The 20,823-nt window shown below is 33.5% G+C and overlaps 2 protein-coding genes across 2 annotated transcripts; both read right to left on the bottom strand.

Moving 5' to 3' along the window:
* Positions 1-6,639: 6,639 nt before the first annotated feature.
* LOC136069134 (uncharacterized) lies at positions 6,640-7,603 on the bottom strand. Its single transcript, XM_065777337.1, has 2 exons — positions 7,432-7,603; positions 6,640-7,133 (listed from the first exon to the last, which is right to left on the bottom strand). The coding sequence occupies exons 1-2, from the start codon at positions 7,601-7,603 to the stop codon at positions 6,640-6,642; spliced, it is 666 nt and encodes a 221-aa protein (XP_065633409.1).
* Positions 7,604-13,770: 6,167 nt separating this feature from the next.
* LOC112015130 (serine/threonine-protein kinase ZRK1-like) lies at positions 13,771-15,618 on the bottom strand. Its single transcript, XM_065777338.1, has 2 exons — positions 14,621-15,618; positions 13,771-13,915 (listed from the first exon to the last, which is right to left on the bottom strand). The coding sequence occupies exons 1-2, from the start codon at positions 15,616-15,618 to the stop codon at positions 13,771-13,773; spliced, it is 1,143 nt and encodes a 380-aa protein (XP_065633410.1).
* Between the last annotated feature and the right edge of the window lie 5,205 nt (positions 15,619-20,823).

Genomic DNA, 20,823 nt, shown 5'->3' on the forward strand with positions numbered 1-20,823 from the left:
TAAATTATACATGTAATTCATGCCAAATTAAAATCCCTATAAAAAAAAAAATAGTAAGAAAAGAAAAGAAAAGAAAAGAAAAGAAAAGAAAAGAAATGCAAGCCTTTTTGGTGTAACCAAAACCAACATCCCATATCTTAATCCTTATCCCAATGTGAAGGAAGGATTGAACTTGAACTGTAAACACCCACCAGACAGCCTTATTAAATGTTGTTCCTCTAATTTCATTAACAATTAGCTTGTACTATTAAAGCTAACTGTAAATAGTTTTGAAATTTAATCGAGAAGTTGGAAACCATTTTGAAGCTTCATGGTTCTTTCCCCACAATACCTTCGCCAGTAATCATTCATGCCATGCTTTTACATTGGAAAATGAGAATGTTTCCTGTAACAAATTTATCTAATCGAATTGCACTCGAACAAAATCACACGTTTATCTATGAATTCACTTGTAAAGTTGAGGTTTTTTCATCTCTTAGACATGTTCATGTCGGTACAATAATATAAAATTTCTTAGCTAGCCAACTAATATTTTTTTGAAAAGTACTGCAATATAAAGTATCTCTAAAGTTGGGAGACTTTGAAATAGGACCCTAATAAATTGTTGTCTTTCCAAAATTTCCTAGTGACTTTCTCATGGATCCCAATACATTTTCCATAACTTATTACTTTCTTGACGTACCATACAGAGAATGACAATCATTTTTGTTCGAATCAGCAATATAGACACCCGATATATTGTTCATATATACTTCATAGTACAACTGTAGGCAACCTCGAAAGCAAAGACATAATTAGGCCACATGCCATGATCCTTCCTTGAAAATTTGGACCCGAGCTCAAATTACCGCATTTGGGTACTCCTAATTCAAAGAATCAAAAGCATTCAGCCATATTAAGCAGTGGTATTGACCATTAAGAGTGAATGCGTGGTTTAGTAATAAAGGCTTGCTCCTATGTAATTTGATCAAAATCAATGTCTTTGATTCAATAGTTACAACAAGAGAGATGTTAATCAATTAAGTTATAAGACTCTTGACAAGACATGAAATTGGTTAGCAAAATATCCATCAACTAATGCTAGTTGCTATGTCAACCGTTTTGTAACTCAACTCGCACTTCTTCATATTTTTAACTGGATTCAAATCTTCTTACCCTAATTATCGAATTATGAAAATCTAATGCTAGTTACTATGATTATCTCTGAAAAGAGTCTTCCACTTACCTATGAAACCCTACCTTTTTTTTTTTTTTTTTAACAATTGTTTTGGGACCACAATGAAATATGATACAGTTCGAAATCCCATCCAAGATAAGTATTTCCTTAAAATTGTGCATTTCTGTCCATTAAATGAAATTTTTTGCATCCCCAGGGATTATGAATCTGTAGGACAGTCTAGGGTGTCTTTTTATTCTCTAGCTCCACAGTAAAAAAATTATGATACAAAGCAAAACACACCACTGTTTTAAATCCAATGCACGCCGTACCCCAAAAGTTTTAGCACTAATTTTGAATTACAGCATCTGAGTAAGATCTTAATTAACACATATCTTTATTCGCAGCCGTGTGTCCAAGACTCGGTGCTTATATAAATAGTCAAGCTTGATCCATAAAGCTAGTAACATATTTCCATCTTGTAAAGTTAGAGATGATCTTATAATTTAGTTTTGTTAACGAGGTGTCCGGCATATTATAAAATTAGACTATTAAAGAATAACATAACTGATTTTAATTGTTTTTAATTTGATACATTTTTAATTCAAAAAAACTAGTTTAAAACTGGGCTAAATATATTGCATTAAAAAAAGAATTGGTTTTAGTTTTGGTATTTCAAATGTACATTCCTTCCAAAAACCAGTTATATAATTTTATGTGGTTTCATGTGTAAATTCCCACAAATCTAGTAAAATTCTGAAATTTATACATGCATTATGACTAAAATTGGTTCTAAGGTACTAGACTAACTTGAGAGTTGAATTCATTAAAAAGAAAGAAAGAGAGAGAGCGAGAGAGAGAGAGAGAGAGAGGAAAACAAAAAAAAAGAAAAGAAATCCTAACCTGATAGTTGGATATAAAATAAAAGCTATTCGAAATTGAAATTATTTTGTGTTGGCTACATAATAAATCACTCCCTCTAAGTTTGGCATGTTTACAATTTTTCCCCTTAGTTCCTTCTTCTTTTTTTCCTTCTAATTTTGCTTCTCAACTTTCATTTATGTTCAATGTAAGCCTTTTGTTTAGTTCTGGCAGTTATTATTATTATTTTTTCAAATTATTTCTTCACTTTCAGTGATCATTATATTCTATTGCACCTGGTGCAATACCTTAAGTATTCTACGGATCAAATTCACATTTACATATAGCTCCAGTTCCCCACTGGCTACTAGGAGAATGATACCGGTCAATCCTCTTTGGGCCGCAACCTCTAGAGCTTTTATTATTGTAAAACATTGAGCCAAACTTTCTTACTTTAAAAGTTTAGTGCTATTGTTTGGCTAAGACCTGTTGCGCACGCACACTTTCACACACATTTGTACACATGCCAAAAATAATTGAAATTGTGCATTGAAGACATAATTTCCAACTTGAAATTGCTCGATTTCAATTGTTTTTTACCGGTATACAAATGTGTGTAAAAGTGTGTGTAATTAACATTGCTACTAGGGTTTTTGGATTTTTTTTATAAGAGCCCCTATGGTTTCTTGCAAAGATACTTTGTCCCTGTTTGCTTTTAGCTACAAAAGCGGCTCCTCCCCATTTACTTTTTGACTTCCAAAAACCTTTTTAACAATCGTTACTTGCCAAGCAGAACTAGTAGTAGTAGGAAAGCACTCTCAACTTGGATAAACTGTTGACTTTCAAAAACTCGAGCATACCATTGCCAGACGCAACCAAAAAATATGCAACGAGGGAATGCCAATTTGAAGGTACACATTATCCAAGAAGAAATTCTATTAGAAAAAGCATAATTAAATCTATCTGAATTAACTTCAAAGTTGATGGAGGTTCACTTTAAATTCAACACAATTACAATGTTGTGAACACTTCCAAAGAAACTTTTATGGTCAGATAACATATCTACAAAATGCAATTACTTAAGTGTCATAGGATAAGGGGAAACAAGGTTTAGGGCTTTAGGAATGAAACAAAGGTAAAAATCAAGATTTGAGTTACTGTGAACAGTGCTATGACTAGTAACTGTGAATAGTAAATAAAAGATAAATTCTTAAGAATCACTCTTAGGGTTCCTTGGCATCACATCTAAGAGTAGTCTGCATCACACAAACCGTAACACACGTATAGCTTTAAAATCTGAAAATATTATTAATCACTACTTCAATAGAAAACACCATACTCTTTAAATAGAAGACTAAACCTAATCCTAGTAGAACTAGGATTTCTTAAAAACTTGGGATAATTACACTTTACCCACCTGTGTTTTTCCTCTAATTTAATGTGTCTACCCATGGTTTCAATTTTGACACTTTGCCCACCTATGATTCTCACCGTTATTGTGCCGTAGGGAAATTTGCATTTTAAATATTGTTTTAAAGCGTTTGTGCATGTTTTTCATGTGAGGAGTTTTTTGATCCATTTGGGGTTTTGTTTTTTACATTTTTTGTATTAAAGTAACGGAAAGCAGAGAGGTGGGTTACGACATAGTAATGGTGAGAATCATAGGTGGGCAAAGTGTCAAAATTGAAACCACGGGTAGACACATCGAATTAGAAGCAAACCACAGGTGGGTAAAGTGTAATTATCCCTAAAAACTTAATAAAACTTGGACTTGGATTCCTTGAGTTTTAATACTAAACCCAAATTAAATAACTAAACTTAAATAAAAACCAATGGATTAATATCACAGCCCATTCCAGAAAACATAAAATTACTAAAATACCCCTAACACTTAAAACTAATGAAAAGTCTTAGGACGCCTTTTATGTCTTCAATAGTTGCTGCCATGGTCCTCCATCATCGCTCCTGGGCTTGAAAGAACTCGACCCCGTTGTGTTAAAAGCATGGAATTTGTCATAAAGATCATAATCAAGTGCAAGAAGTTCTTCATTTGTGATCCATGTACAATCTGAAAGCGGATGCCCTTTCCATTTCACGAGATACTTTTCGTAACCCCCACTCCTAGTAAAAACCACTTGATGATCGACAATATCTTCAATCTCTTCTTTCAATCTTGGGGCTAGTGGAAGACGAACCGTTGTTGCATCAGCAGATTCGTCGTCATCATAACCATAATACATAGTAAGGTCTTCAACATTAAAGACATTGCTTATTCCCATTTCTTTTGGCAAGTCAAGGACATAGGCATTAGAGTTGATTTTCTTAAGAACCTTATATGAACCAGCACTCCTTGAATGAAGCTTTTTGCAGTTGCCTTTAGGATAGTGTTTAGGCTTGATCCGAACCATAACCATTTCTCCTTCTTCAAATTTAGCAAATCGCCTCCTCGAATCAGCATGTGTCTTATAACTTTCATTGCTCATTGCAATTCTTCTTCTAATCTCATCATGTATGTCACAAATATGCTTAGCAAAAGCATCAACTTCAACACTAGGATGGGCCGTGTTAGGTAGAGGAACCAAGTCAATTGGTTTCCTAGGAAGTACACCTGTCACACATTCAAAAGGACTACGACCTATAGGTCTATTTATTGAGCTATTATAAGTAAACTCAACCATAGGAAGAATATGGTCCTAACTAGCAGCATGATCTCCCACAAGACAACGAAGGATATTACCCAAACTTCTATTAATTGCTTTAGATTGACCATCAGTTTGTGAGTGGAACGAAGAAGAAAAATTTAGCTGTGTATTCAACATTTTCTATAAAGTACGCCAAAAGTGACTCACAAATTTCACATCTCGATATGAAACAATAGTTTTAGGCAACCCATGAAGATGAACAATCTCTTTAAAGAAGAGTTCAGCAATATGGACAACATCTATAGTTTTAGAACATGCAATGAAGTGAGCCGTTTTTAAATAACAGTCTATGACAGCGTAGATGGAATCATGACCTCGAAGAGTCTTAGGCAAGCTTAAGACAAAATCCATACTTAGATCCTGCCATGGCTCATGTGGTATAAGAAGAGGCGTACATATACCTCCATTTTTCCTCTTTCCTTTACATGCTTGACAGACCCTACACCTTAGAAAAATTCTGGCCACATCCCTCTTTAAGCTTCGCCAATAGAATCGGTCTTCAACCATGGCTATGGTCTTATCTCTTTCAAAATGGCCTACTGCTCCACCAGAATGTAGCTCTTGAATAACTTCTTCATGTATAGAAGTATTAGGCAAGCAAAGATGAGTACCCTTAAATATTCAACATGTTGTCTAACCAACAAATTAGCATAAATAATGCTAAAATCCTTGCAAGAAGGATAGTCCCTCTTTAGTAAATCAAAACCAACAACTTGGACCGCAATTGAAGAAAGAATGAATACCACTCGACTAAGTGCATCAGCTACTCTGTTTTCTTTGCCAGCCATATGTTTGATAACAAAACTAAATGATTGTAAGAAAGAAACCCATTTACCATGTCGATAGTTTAACTTTCTTTGAGAGTTAATGTTCTTGAGTGCCTCATGGTTTGAGTATAACACAAACTCCTTTGAGATTAGATAGTGACGCCAATGGCAAAGCACTTGAACCATAACATAAAACTCCTTATCATAGGTAGAATACTTTTGCTTTGCATCATTAAGCTTTTCACTAAAGTATGCAATTGGGTGTCCTTCTTGACTAAGTACACCTCAAGTGCCCACTTGAGAGGCATCACAAGCTACCTCAAAAACTTTAGAAAAGTATGGAAGGCCTAGGATAGGAGCTTCAATCATCCATTGCTTGATTTCTTCAAAAGCCTTCAATGCTGCCTTTGTCCTAAACCTAGCCCTTCTTCAAACAATTAGTAATTGGAGCTATGATAGTGCTGAATTTTTTAATAAAGCGCCTATAGAATGTAGCCAACCCATGAAAACTATGAACTTCATTCAAAGTAGTAAGAACTGGCCAATCTCGAATGGCTTTGACTTTAGCCGGATCTACCTCCACACCTTTAGAAGGAACAACAAAGCCCAAAAATAGGATGCTTGACTTCATAAAGAAGTACTTCTTCATGTTTACATAGAGTTTCTCTTGATGGAGAACTCTTATAACTTGTTGAAGATGAAAAATGTGTTCTTCATTGGTCTTACTATTTATTAAAATATCATCAAAATAGGTGACAAGAAAGTGACCAATAAAAGCTTGGAAGAATTGTGCCATGAATCTCATGAATGTGCTTGGTGCGTTGGAGAGTCCAAATGGCATGACTAGCCACTCATAGAGACCATATTTGGTTTTAAAAGTGGTTTACCACTCATCACCGGGCCTTATACATATTTGGTGATATCCACTTTTGAGATCAATCTTGGAGAAAATAGTAGAACCAGCCATTACATCTAGCATATCGTCAAGTCGAGGAATCGGGAATTGATACCTGATTGTAATCTTGTTAATGGCACGACTATCAACACACATGAGCCAAGAACTATCCTTTTTAGGCGTAAGCAAAACTGGAACAACACAAGGGCTCAAACTTTCTCAAATAAATCCCTTAGATAGTAGCTCATCTACTTGTTTCTAAAGCTCAGCATGTTCACTTGGATTCATGCGATAAGTTGGAATATTAGGTAATAGGGATCCTGGTACAAGATCAATTGCATGTTGAATGCTGTGTAAAGGAGGAAGCTCATTAGAAAAATCTCCTGGTGCTACATCAGAAAATTCAGACAGCAAAGTAGATACCTCTAAAGGTATGCCAACATCACAACCCACAGATGGCTCCCTTACCTCTTGCGCAATTATAGCAAAGACAACACCAGCCTTATGGCTTGCTACTTGAAAGTTCTTCTTGGTAAGAACATGGAGTAGCTTGATATTGTTTTCAAGATCTCTTTTCTTATTGCCTTCAACAATTGTTGGCTTTGATTCTTTGAATTTATTCATCTCGGCTAAAGTCATTGGTTTCAAAACGACCTCTTTCTTACCAACCATTAAAGCATAGGTGTTTTCTCTCCTATAATATTTTACATTTTGATCAAAGAGCCAAGATCGACCAAGAAGGATATGTGTAACTTTCATAGGAATTATATCACATATGATAAAATCATTATAAACACCATAAGAAAAAGAAATAAGGCATCTATGAGTTACTAGAATAGAAGTTGTCTATCCAAGCCACTTTGTATGGTTGAGGATGAGGTTCAACCAAAAGCTTAAGGCATTCAACTGTGGAAGATGACACAACATTCATGCAACTCCCCCCCATCAATAATAAGCTTTTTTTTTCTTGGTTTTCACAACGAACTTACATTTGAAAAATTGAAGTTCGCCTCCAATCCCCTTTCTCTACTTTAGGGGCTACTAAGATACATCTCACTACAAATAGAAGAGAAGTATCCACTTCATCTTCCTCCAAGTCATCCACAGTAAATGCTCCATAATCAAATGCATCTTCCTTATGATCTTCATCTTGCTGTATTCTTTCATCTTCATCTTCAACTCCAATATGTAAGCTTCTCTTTTTTGGGCATTGATAACCCATATGACCTACTCCCCTACACTCGAAGCATTTAAATTCCTTTCCACTAGAATTATTTGACATGACTCCTTTGCCTTGAGATTCAACCAAATTGGTAGATGGTTTTGATCCATTTGATCGATTAAATGGTTTAATACCACTACTTGACTTAGCAAACTTTTTAAATGCTCTCCCCAGTTTGTGATCCAATTTTCTTAGTAATTGGATACCTTAAGTATTACTCCACGTCTAAAGCCACTTGGAATGCATGTTCCACATTATAGACAAGTTGTCTAAGCATCTCACTTCATATATCAGCCTTCGTCTACTTGACTCCTAGTCTTAAGTTCATCAAATTTTTGCATATACTTAGCTACTGGCATGGTGCCCCGCTTCAAGTTAAAAAGTTGTTCACGCAACTTATCTCGATAATTAGCAAGTGTATATTTTTCTCGAAACTTAACCTTCATCTCTTGCCATGTGCCAATAAGCAGTTGGCCTATTCTCCCTATATCATTTTCGACACCAAACCACCACAATTTTGCCAAGCCTACAAGCTTCATCTTAGCAAACTTTATTTGCCTATCGTTTGCCATATCATACCAATCAAAATACTCCTCAATAGAAGCAATCCAATATGAAAATACAGTGGGATCAACCCTTCCTTCAAAGTCTGGAATTTCCATTCTTACCTTTTTTGTGATATCACTAGCTATATCATAAGGTTCATCTTGCTTTCTTTCTAATATATCTCTAGCCCACTCAAGAATTGAATCTTGTGGTAGTCTTTGGGTATGATGCCGCTTCAATTTAGACCCTTGATTGATGTTGACATGCTCTTTCTGTTTGTTCCTCTTCCTTCTTATATTTCTCACCCTTATTGGCTTCAGATGTTTCTCCTACTATAATAGCAACTTCTTGATCATTAGGTTTAGAAATTTGACTCTCTAAATCATTCAATCGAAGGTTAAATTCATCGAGTTGAGCCAAGATTTAAAAAATAAAATCATCACGCTCACCATCACTCAATCTTCCCCTAAACAATCCTCTTGATTGTGTAGACATGATGTAAAATCCCTGCTTTGATACCAAACTGACGTAGGACAATGGGAAACAAGGTTTAATAGGGCTTTTGGAATGAAATAAATGTGAAAATCAAGATTTGGGTTGCTGTGAACAGTGCTGAAAATAATAACTGTGAATAGTAAATAAAAGATAAATTCCTAAGAATCGCTCTTAGGGTTCCTTGGCATCACACCTAGGAGTAGTCTGCATCACACAAACCGTAACACGCTTATAGCTCTAAAAACTGAAAATATTATTAATCACTACTTCAATAAAAAAATACAACTCTTTAAATAGAAGACTAAACCTAATCTTAGTAGAACTAGAGAACCTAATCCTAATAGAACTAGGAGTTCTTATAAACTTAATAAAACTTGAACTTGGACTCCTTGGGCTTTATTACTAAACCCAAATTAAATAACTAAACTTAAATAAAACCCAATGGACTAATACCGCAGCCCATTCTAGAAAATATAAGATTACTAAAGTACCCCTAACACTTAAAACTAATTAAAAATCTTAGGATGCCTTTTATATGTCATCAATGGTTGCTGCCATGGTCCTCCATCATTCAGCCACTTCCATTTGCACCCTTTATGTATCTATTAACACTATTACACTGATCTAATTTCAACTCTACATGACTGAATGCCATTGCCTGATAAATTAACAGTGAAATTTAGCAGATTTCAACGTATTGAAATCTTAAATATTGACCAAAGATGAAAAAGAGAAAATTATCCTACTTGCTTCCTAACACTTTCTCAAATTACCAACACTTGATACTTCTTCAATTTTCATTCAATTTGAGGAAGCTAGAGCTATCTGTTTCCATACTGGACACAAAATTGATAGGCACTACCGTACTAGTAGCTGAAAAGAATCAACAATAATAGGTAGTCCACAGGGCAAAACCACCATATACAACAATATATGATGGCCACACATAAGGGTAAGTCAATGCATTCTCTTTGATTTTCTTAGTGTTCTTCCACATTTGCTCTCCAGCCAATAGTTGGAGAGCCCGTGGTTTGCTCATCTTTCTCTCTATTTAGTTGACTTGCCATTCCTTTTTTATTCTGTAACAACATTTGAGAAACGAATTAAGTTGAGAAAAACATAGAAAGGAGAACCGTCAAGTATATTGTCAATCAAGAATACTAAGTGAAAAGCAATGTTCATAGCTTGCCACAATAACACAATTTGAGGTACATTGAAACACAATTGAAGTTTAGAACTAACTTAATAAAATAAAAAAGAAAAGAAAAGAAAAGAAGAAGAAGAAGAAGCCAACTTGCACAAACTGTGTTTGTTGGGATAGGCCTCATTTTTGTTAGCTTATTTTCTTAGAGTAAGGTAGTAAATGGCTTTAAGCAAAAAAGCAAAGCTTCTAGTCAAATCTAAACTAGATTACTTTGCACAACCACAGAGAACATGCAATCAGCTTGTTAAGCACAACCACAACCATTAGTAATATATATCATGTCTCAATGTACACACACACATACACAAATCAACGACAAAAACAAAATCAAATCTAGAAGACATATAATTTATTCAATAGCCAATTTTCATATAATAAACTCACTTTAACTTAGCTTAACCCTAACTAATCGGAGTTGACTTAGAATTATTTAGTACTTTCTTCCAATTTACCTCCCTAAACAACCATCACTTTCCACATAATTTCTATTCACATCATCATTTTGCATCTCCTCATTTTTTTTTTCTTTTCTTTTTTTCCTTTTTTTATTATTTATTATTACAAATATAGGCATTTCGTGTATTGCAAAAGCCTACCTAGTAATAGGTTTGAGGTTTTTTTTTTTTTTTTTTTGAGAAAAAGGTTTGAGTTATTACGTGAGTAAGCAGAGCAGGAGCAGGAAAGTTAAGCACAAAACCCAACACACAATATCGTAGTTATTTAGCACCCAAAGTGAGGGTAGAGAGAGAAATGAGTAATGGTTTGGACTTGACAGTTTTGAATAAGTGCATAGGCAGGGGAAGCGAGGCGTAACGTAATGTTGTTGAGCCCAAATACTATTCTGGTCTTTGGGCCTAAAGCATTCAACCCAGTTTGTGGCTACAGAAATGGGTCCCAGGTGCCTTATGTTGACTGAAAGCCTTTAATATATTAGTGTGACTGTGTGAGACAATTTTATTTATTTATTTTTTTATAATAATTTGATAGTTATGAATAAGTGGAGTCTGGAGATTCAAAAAATAATGACTCTCCTCCTAACATAGAGTAAGTAATTTTATTAGAATACAAGATTTTTGATAAATCTTTATTTACGGGATTTAAATCAAGGGAGTCAATATTATATTAAAAACTATTTTTTAATCAGAAAAACTATATATATAAGAAAAAAAAAAGGCATGACTAAGAGGAGATACAAATTTGGATTTAAGTTGATTAAGTTAGAAAAAAAAAATGTTACTTTATTGTGGATTCTCAACAATCCTATTTGGTTCACCAACCTTGTGTACTACTTTGCGGTGAAGACAAAAAAAAAAAAAAAAAAAAAAAAAAAAAAAAAGGGTGTGAACAGGGATCAAATCTTGAGAGGACATTTAAAAAAAAAAGATTAATTAAGCTAATTTTAAATGGGATGGGTTCAAGTTACACTTGGTGTAACTCTTTAGAGTTACACCTTTTCTAAACCATTGGATTTAAGTAAATTCAACGGTAAAAAAAATGCACTCATTAATGTTGATATTTTGATAAGGATTTCATTTATTATTCTTATTTATAACATTTCATAACTATTTTTAATTCCAAAAATAGGTATATTTTTCCCTCTTGTTTGAGAAGAAAGCCATGGATTACTTCATCATTTTTTTTTTTTGGCGTTATTCCAGAATGTTATAATCTTGAGAATGAGCTGAACATGTTTACCTAAACAAAAGTCCAAATCGAAAACACTATTTAACCCTTAAAAAATTAAAACGTTCTACGCATGTAATATATACAAATTAACAAATATCCCAATAAGCCTAACATGCATTTTCCTTCTTGCCGGGAATCAGATGATGAAATAGACTTAACCACCACAAAGACCAAGACCCCCACCGCCACCATGATCACCTGTGTTGTCTTGTAATAACTCTTGCTCCGGTTATCACAGAGACACAAATTCATCTTGTTCATCTTTGTTAGATGGTATACGTTTGATTTGATTTATTTTTTTAATTGAGTTACATTGTTTATGTAAGTTTTTTTCAACCCATAAGACCCAACCCAACCAATCATATATGTAATTTTTTTTTTTTGAGATATAAATATATTTTTAGTACCCTTATTTAATTTTATTCGTAATGATTTAATTAGTTTGAGTTTTTGATTCATCAGATTCTATGTGGTTGTGGGGGTGAAACCTTATGAAAATGGAGGTGGAAGAGCAATGGAGGAGAGAGAAATGTGTAGTGGATGAGAAAGAGAGAGCAGAGAGAAAAATATACCTATTTTTGGGATTAGAAATCGAAATGGAATGTTATAATAAGGATAATAAATGAGATCCTTATCAGAATATGAGCATTAATGAGTGCATTTTTTTTGACCATTAGATCTACTTAAATCCAATGGTTTACAAAAGGCGTAACTCTAAAGAGTTACACCAGGCGTAACTTGAACCCATCTCATTTTAAATTGTCATTATCTAATATAATGTCCAATCCTAAATTTACGTGTGTACAATTAAATTACTTTAATGAGTCACAAAACATAAATCAAATGGTGTCATGAATCACTTAAGGTAACCTCATATTGACAAATTAAAAATTGACACATTATTACTTGGATCCAAGCAAGTCCTCTAATCAAAATTAGACTAACTGTTTTTTATATTTCACCAAAAAACTCATTATTTTTTCTATTCCACTGGTAAAATCTTTGATGATTATATAAGAGATCGGGGTTCAATTTTCGTCTATACTAAAAACTGATTGGTGTCTTGGTTTGATAATAAAAAGTTATTATCAGGAGCGGACGTCATAAATTGAAACTCTCTAAAAAAAAAAAAAAATAATGTTCCAATAGACTTATTGCTGTACGCTCTCAAGAATCAAGCCAAACCATTAGAGCCTTGCTGGGACCAATGTCACCCTATTAATTTTCTTCACAAATAGTTTTTGTAGTTGGAAAATCCATCTTCTTGCGGCTAGTCATTCAAACAATAATGAGAAAAAAAACTCTCATGTAGATCGATTGGTAAATACAAATCTTGATCTTTACCTATATTGGTAATTAAAAGATAAACACTAAAAATAAATTAGAATTGACTGAGGAATCCTTGACCTCAGATTTCTCTGCATAAAATGATTTTTTATTTTTTATTTTTTTTATTTTAATGATTTTATTCAAATAAACTACTGCGCTTTTTATACAATAACCCTTGCATTTTAGGAACAATCTATCCTAATAAAACTCAAAGACGAGCTCCACTAGCCGTTACAAATACAAGTTACAACCCAAGCACTTGATTATTAGATTCCCTTATCCTACTAAAGCAAATACAAATGCAATTTATCCTAATATTATGCAACAACTTATTCTTATCCTAAAATTATGCAAAACATCCAAATATTTTGCAACAAGCAGAACCTTAACCGGGAAAAATCTAGTACCACCAAAAATTACTCAACTTCGTTGCCACAACAGTGATGTGGTAGAGTGTAATTGGTGAACGAAAGAACAATGAACTCCTTTGCAATTCTGCAGCTCATACAGTTGCTAAATTTGTGTTAAACTCCTGTCAGTCTTTTTGTTTCAATAAAGGTAAACTCCCACTCATATCAGAGTCGGTTTGTAGGGTGGAGTACCTCTCTTGTAATTCCTTTTAGTTTAATGACATTGAAGATTAGCCAAAAAAAAAAAAAAAAAACTCCTTTGCCAATACCAATCTATCCTCCAGTTCTTAAAGCATCAATACATACCTTAAGAGTCTGCCACAATGATCACATTCTGCAATTTCATCTCTTTAGAAATCTAAATGCTCCAAAAAATAGCCTGGGCTACTACTGCTATAGGAGAAACTCACAGATGCTTCTTTGACCAACTCTAACTTTTATAATTTCCTTCTCAATCACGGAACTGCTATACAAGCTCTGTCATCATTCAGTCACAATTAAGCTTCGGAGGCTTCTTTCACTGCTTGGCTTTCATCATTAGAAACATTTCTCTTCAATGATGCAGAAGCATGCTCTTCAAAACGCTCATGAAGCTTTAAATTCCGCAGACTTCCCAAAGTCTCTTCATCCACCTGTGTGAACCTGTGTGATTGGTAAATATTATAAGCTGATCTCATAGAAAATTCTCCTTTACTATTTAAGATGCATACTGGTTTATCAGGCCTGCTTCTCAGTGGCAATGGGATTTTGATAATTACATTAAATGGTTCTTCATCAAATAAGCCTAGTAACTTATCCAAATTCCATTAATGGTCATTTGATCGAAAATCAAGTATATTCTTCTCATTCTCATGCCTAAAACATTTAGATATGCAATAATGTGATTCTATTTGCATGGGTAGATTACATACCAGCCAGTCCAAATTTGAAATTTCCATGGCAATTTAAGCTACTTGCAAAAGCTGATTGAATTCATTGAGAATATCAAATAACCATATGATTCTTTGCACGGGCAAATTTGGAACTTTGTTTTATATCACAATTAAAACCAATTCATTATATCATTCTATCATCCCAGCCTTTGAAATTAGTTAATTTAAGCTAATAACTACATTATACATAGCTAAACAGATGATTATATCAACCCAAGTAGATACTTAGTTATGGAACGAACCTCTCAATCTGCCTGAGTTCTTTGCAGACATCTCTATAATAAAGTTTTATATATCATAATTAAATTGAGTTCATTTTAACATCTGGGGTTTGACATTAGTTAATTCAAGCTAATAACACATATATATGACTGGATGAACCCAAGTATGTTAATATTTAGTCATAGAATTGAACCTCTCAATCCGCCTGAGTCTTTTGGTGACATCTACCATAGTTGGCCTTCTCTGTGGATCTTCCTCTGTACATGTCAAGGCAAGGTCCACCACAGCCTGTAACTGCCGCTGTAAACTAGCACCTCCTTCCCCATCTGCCTCAATCTCGTTTATGCAATGACCTTGAGCACGGTTATGCATGTATTCTACTAAGGTAGAACCTTCATTAATTGTCAATCGAATTATATGATAAGAGTTCTCTCCAGTTAAAAGTTCCAGAAGGAACCGACCAAAGTCATATACGTCAGTTTTCTCCATTACCTTGCCTGATGCTCTAAACTCGGGGGTGCAGAACCTGAAATTCTGCAAGACCTCATGACCTTTCACGTCAGTTTCACCCTCAGGGAGTGATACAGAATGAAACAAGTTGCACAATTTGGGAACATCATGTTCATCTAATAAGATACCGTGCATACGTATAGCCATGTGGATGACAGGTCTATGGAAGGCAGTATGGAAATAGGAAATTGTATAAGCAATATGCCTTGCAATCTTTAACCTGCTCATCCATTCCATGGGTTGATTTTTTCGTTTAGTAACACGCGAGACATAAATCCGATCCATAAGAAAGCCATTGGCAGCAAATTCATTCACTAAAACGGGAGATGGAGTCTCGAGACAACAACCTATGGGATTTAACACATTACTGTGAGCACTCATCTTTGCAGACATCACTAAATCATTGATGGCTAAATCGGCCCATACTTTAGAGTCTGGTAATCGCTTAACGAAAACAATTCGTGCTTCAAGAGAACCCTTGTACCAACACCACTCCTGCTTTTCACAATAATTGTTGGTTGCTTGGCCAAGTTGTTGATCTGAGAAGGTGCGAATGGGAATAGACCTGGCGTTGCAAGAGGCAATCAGCTTCTCTAGTAACTTGCTTCCATTCTCAAAAAATGCTCTCTCTCTTTCCTTTCTTCTTATATTAAAGAAATGATCTCTCAACCAAGTTCGCATATATAGCTTGAATGTGGAACCTTGCTCTTTTTGTGCCTCCTCTGCTCACTAAGAATTTTTAGAATAGTTCTGCAGAGGGAAGGAGGCTTAGTAGGCATTATATATATAGAATTAGTTTTGGTATCAATGAATAAGCTGGGTATCAAAGTCAAAACATAATCAAATGATCCAAAATCATATATATCAAATCATAGTTCAAACAAACATATATCTCATTCAAATACATATATAAAATCATATATTTAGTAATCAAATATATTTGTGATAATTTTTTATTCTTTACTTTAAATGAATGTAGCAAAAACAATTAAATAAAATTATAACAATTATAAACAATTTTCAGTAGTTAAGATATAGAATAAGCAAAATAAAATCAATTAGAAAAAAGTTACTTACCTCCAAAAGCCATACTAAAAGGAATTTCTCCCTAACACTTTTTCTAAATCTTTAGATTTCACCTGAAACATTTACAGATATCATTTATTCAATAATCAAATAATTTAAGAAACTTTAGATATCACCTAAAACAATTTTACAGGTACCATCTATTCAATAATCAAATAATTTAAGAAAAACTTATAATGGTATCCGTCTTAAGAAAAACTGCTAAAAATATCCAATAATTTCTCATTATCAACTCTTCTCATAAGGACAAAAATAGCATTAGGGGAAACTTATACTATATTTCAGAACCATCATTAATTTATATATATATATATATATATATTCTGTCTCCTCACTTCCACTTTAAGGAGCTAGAACGTGAGTTTTATAAAAGCCCATTTTCCAAATTTAAAAGACTCACACGGTATCACGTGAGGCAGTTGGGTACGAACTTTTGCAAAAAGCCACTGTGCGTTATTAATATTATTGTAGGAAGCTACTGTCAATTTTTCAAGTTGCCCATTGTGTTTAATATTTTTATAACAAATTTTAGTTAACAATAAGTTGTTGGTTTTAATTTAATCTACCACTAACATAAATTTTTTTACTTATTAATAATAACTTATAACATAGAATTTATTGTAAAATTATTGTTATATTGTTGTGGACAAGAGAGAGTTGGAAAAAAAAAGTTTTGTTTTTAATTTATTATGAAGAGGGTATTTTGGTCTTTTAGGCTTTTTCCACTTAAGCAATACACATGTACAAATCACGTGTTTCATATTTCCATCTAATTTAATAGTAAAACTAATATCGGAGTCTAAAGTATAACAATAACCATAATTTCAGTGCATTTACATTGTTTAAGGTGTAAAGTGTAAATTAAGGCATAATTTAAGATGGTAAAGTTTCTCTACTTTCTGCCACTAATATTTCCCTAGGAACACTTCCAATATATATATATATATATATATATATTTCCCTAGGAATAAAGCCCATAGAATAGGCTATACATATAGTCATATGAGGGACTCAAAAGTCAATTTGTAAAGGACACCACCTAGACCCATCTTGTATACGTGTGCTCCTTTTATTTATTTTCCTTTTTTTAATCTCCTGCCACCTGCCACCCCTGGTTCTCTAACTAGGAAAATGTACTTTATCAGACAAAATCAAAGCACCCGAACACTAGCTTTTACGGAATTTTTTTAATATATATATATATATATTTTAAGGGTGTGTTTAGTTGGAATGAAAATAGAGATGATGAAAAATAGAAAGAGAAAAATAAGGTAGAAAATATTATTTTTTACTGCCTTTTCATCTTCACGGTCAAAGACTCGTACTGTGTGGATGAGAAAGGAGCCTAAGACTTAATTGTCTTTTTAGTTTGTCCTCTACTTTAATTCTTTCAATCTAAAGCAGGACTCTTTTTGCTTGATTTCTTATCTGTTTTTGAAATCATGCTTTCATGCATCTGCACCTTTCTATCATACCTTCATGTATATGCATCTTTCTTTCTGCTTTCATGTTGTTTGTCTGTTTTTGTTTGGTTGTTTTATTTTTATTTTGTTTTGTTTTTTAAAAAAAAATCAGAAAAATACAAAACAATGTGTGTTTGTGTACATTGGTATTTGTGTACATTGGATGGCCATTAAAACAAAATTTTCTAAACTTTGTATCTTTTGTAGTTTAGATGAGCATCTCTATGCACAACTAAGAAAGTGAGCTTTATGGATCTTATTTGTGATGAGTAAGATTAAGTTATCTCTTGTACTTAACACTCGTATCACTCTTTTTGACGGGAATGACTAGAAAATCTTAAGAGAAAGGCATAAATAACTATCTCACCACTGTTGCCCGCTAATCATAAATGACATATGTATGCTTCGGCATAGCAAAAATGTGATGTCAATGACATTTGTGTGTTTCGGTATAGAAAAATTGGAATGTCAAATATCATTGGGTATTTCTTTTTTCTCTCTTATATGCCTATGCATGACATGCTTATCAAAAGAAAAATATGCAAAGAAAAATAAAAAGATAAAAGATAAAAAAAATGCTTTAAATATGATTGCAAGCATGTATTCTAGGAGATGTGGGAGTTATAAGATGTACCTCGAAGGTGATAGTCCCTATCAAACAGTTATGATTGTGTGTGAGTCAAAGTGATTTTCTCATATCTCAAATCGTCATAACATATATACACTTATGCAATCTTATGATATTTTTCACACATAACACGCAATATTTTTTACTACTCTTGATATATGTGCAAGTACAATGTGATTTGGCCATCACAAGGTTTACATGTGTTAATGTATGCTCACTAAATTATCTTGACTTATTTTTGAAATATAAAATTGGTTAGACTTGTTTAGTGTGTGTGTGTGTGTGTGTGTGTTTTGTGATCTATGTGCTTAACATTTTTTTTGAGAGAATAGTTTTTCACATGTTTTGCATTCTTCTATTATCTTGTCATCCATAGCATCTTGTTTCATCACATTTATGTATTTATATGGATTTTCCTTGTGCCCTCTTGATCATTCTTAATCATCTTTATGTTTCTCTGGTGAAGCTTTTTAGCTTCTTGTACCCTTTGTCAATCATGACAAAAAGGGAGAGAAATTGTGATGAGATATGTGGTTTCTTTTTCAGATTCTACATGTTAGGGAGAGAAATACATTCCTTTGTATGGGGGAGATGTGTTTCATCTTGTTAGAGGAAGTGCTTACTTCCTTTTTCTTGTACACTGATCTTGTGACAATGTCTACATACATTGTGCTTATCTTTAATATATATATATATATATATATATGATGATGTATGTCTTCTTCACCTACCTTTACATGTATTGCTTCTTTTCTATTTTTATACACATGTTTCTTTTTACTTGTATGCAATCTATTATTTCTGTTTCACACAAAGATGCCTTGATGAGTTTTGTTTAAAGTATTTTAGAAATATAGGCTGTCAAAGTCTACTTGCCATAAACTCTCTTCTTGCAAAATTTTTCAAGAGTTTGTGTTAGAATAGATTTTATTGTATTCAACAAGTGAGTATGAGTTGAGTGATTATGACTTCTCTCATATGTTTATTTGTTTGTTGTGGTTTTGTCATAGATTGCCAAAAGGGGAGATTATTAGGACATATGTGATTCACTTGTTAGAAACATATGTCACTATTTTATGTAGTTGGCTAATCTTTTGACAAAACATATTTTACTTGTAATTAGGTAGATCTATGATGTGTTTAATACTTCAAAAAACATGTTGTTCAAGTCTAGTATTAAAGACATGAAGAATGGACCAAGAAACAAGTGAAGAAAAACTATTTAATGAAGCTAGACAGATAGTTTGACACCTGCGGACAGATAACTCGATAGCTGCTCAACACCTCCCGATAGCTAGGCTATCTATTGAGCTCTTTAGTTGATTGTTATTGCAATCTTGACACCTTATCGACAGCTGGTGGATTGATCGAGAAATCTTCTGTACCCTCGACAGCTCCTTGACAGCTTCTCGATAGCTGTATCTGTCAAAATTTAAAGCTCGACACTTCCTCGACACCTCTAGATCGATCGAGGTTATGAGAATTCAAATTTTCATATTTGATTTTCGGCCCATGATGACATGTATGTGTAGGGTTTCTTTTCTCACAACCCTAAACCTATATAAGACTTATTTTAAAGGCTTTCACATAAGAGAATACAAGGAGAACATATGCAAATGGTGACCGATGCCTTATTCTCTTTGAAAGAAGCTACTGTGTCTTTTGCGCTTTAGGGTTTTGTAACCAAGTGCTTCTTGATCTTCATTGTTGATGAAGTGAAGAACTTTGCAGCCAATAATCTTCTTCTAGTTGGTGATTAAGTCGCATACTAAGATCCAAGCAATTGGTTAGCCACGTACTGGGATTCGTGCATCAAAGGGTGGCGTTTATATATTGAAGAGTTCAGAGATTCTGAAGTAGTAGAAGGTTTTTGTTGTGAGTTCATCTACGGGGATTGTAGAGTCTAGGGACAAAAGTTTTGTACTAGATCTGAAACTTCTCTTTACTATAATGGATTACTTTTCAGAAAGTTTTGTATTAGATCTGAAACTTCTCTTTACTATAATGGATTACTTTTCAGGAAGGTTTCACCCCAGGTTTTTTATTATGAAACTAGTTTGTTTCATTAGTTTTCTTGGGTCATCATATCTTGTCTTATTTACTTTTTCGCTACACATGATTTTGACATGACATTGATATTTGTTTGTTTTAACAAGTTTTATTCATAAAAAATCTAATTAACAACTTGGGTTTAAAACTTGTTAATTTTATCAACTAGGGTCTAAATTTCCCAACATTTTCAATCATTTATAGATGAAAATTTTTTTTGGGTAAAATTTAAGGATCAAAATAGTATTTTATGATTTTACAAATTTTTGTTTTAAGGGCCAATTGTAATTCAAGTCATAGTAGATGGCGAGCGAACACAATTGAGACGGTGTCATTTAAAGAAAAAAATTAGGGAAACATAACCAATGTTCCCGCTAGAATCATTTCCCAGGATTTCAAAAAAGTCACAATCGCATAGCAAAGATTAAAGTCATAGAAATCAAATAGTATAATTCAATTCAATTCAATTTTAGAGAGAGAGAGAGAGAGAGATGGATGGAGGCTAAGAAAGCAGCTGGGACGTCGTTGGAGTCATTGATGTCTTCGTTCAACACTTGTATTGTCTAGCTTCCAGACCTCGTCATTGCATGAAACACTCCTCTCTCTCTCTCTCTCTCTCTCTCTCTCTCTCTCTCTCTCTCTCTCTCTCTCTCTCTCTCT

The sequence above is a fragment of the Quercus suber genome, unplaced genomic scaffold (genome assembly GCF_002906115.3).
Source record: "Quercus suber isolate HL8 unplaced genomic scaffold, Cork oak 2.0 scaffold_153, whole genome shotgun sequence".
In the NCBI taxonomy this organism is placed as follows: Eukaryota; Viridiplantae; Streptophyta; class Magnoliopsida; order Fagales; family Fagaceae; genus Quercus; species Quercus suber.

Excerpts from the sequence above, each read along its gene's own strand:
- LOC112015130 (XM_065777338.1), bottom strand. The coding sequence starts at position 15,618 with ATGCGAACTTGGTTGAGAGATCATTTCTTTAATATAAGAAGAAAGGAA. Across the intron at positions 13,916-14,620 it reads AGACTCAGGCGGATTGAGAG|GTTCACACAGGTGGATGAAG; the intron begins GTTCAATTCTAT and ends CCAATCACACAG.
- LOC136069134 (XM_065777337.1), bottom strand. The coding sequence starts at position 7,603 with ATGGGTTATCAATGCCCAAAAAAGAGAAGCTTACATATTGGAGTTGAA. Across the intron at positions 7,134-7,431 it reads TCTTCTATTTGTAGTGAGAT|TTACACATATCCTTCTTGGT; the intron begins GTATCTTAGTAG and ends TTCCTATGAAAG.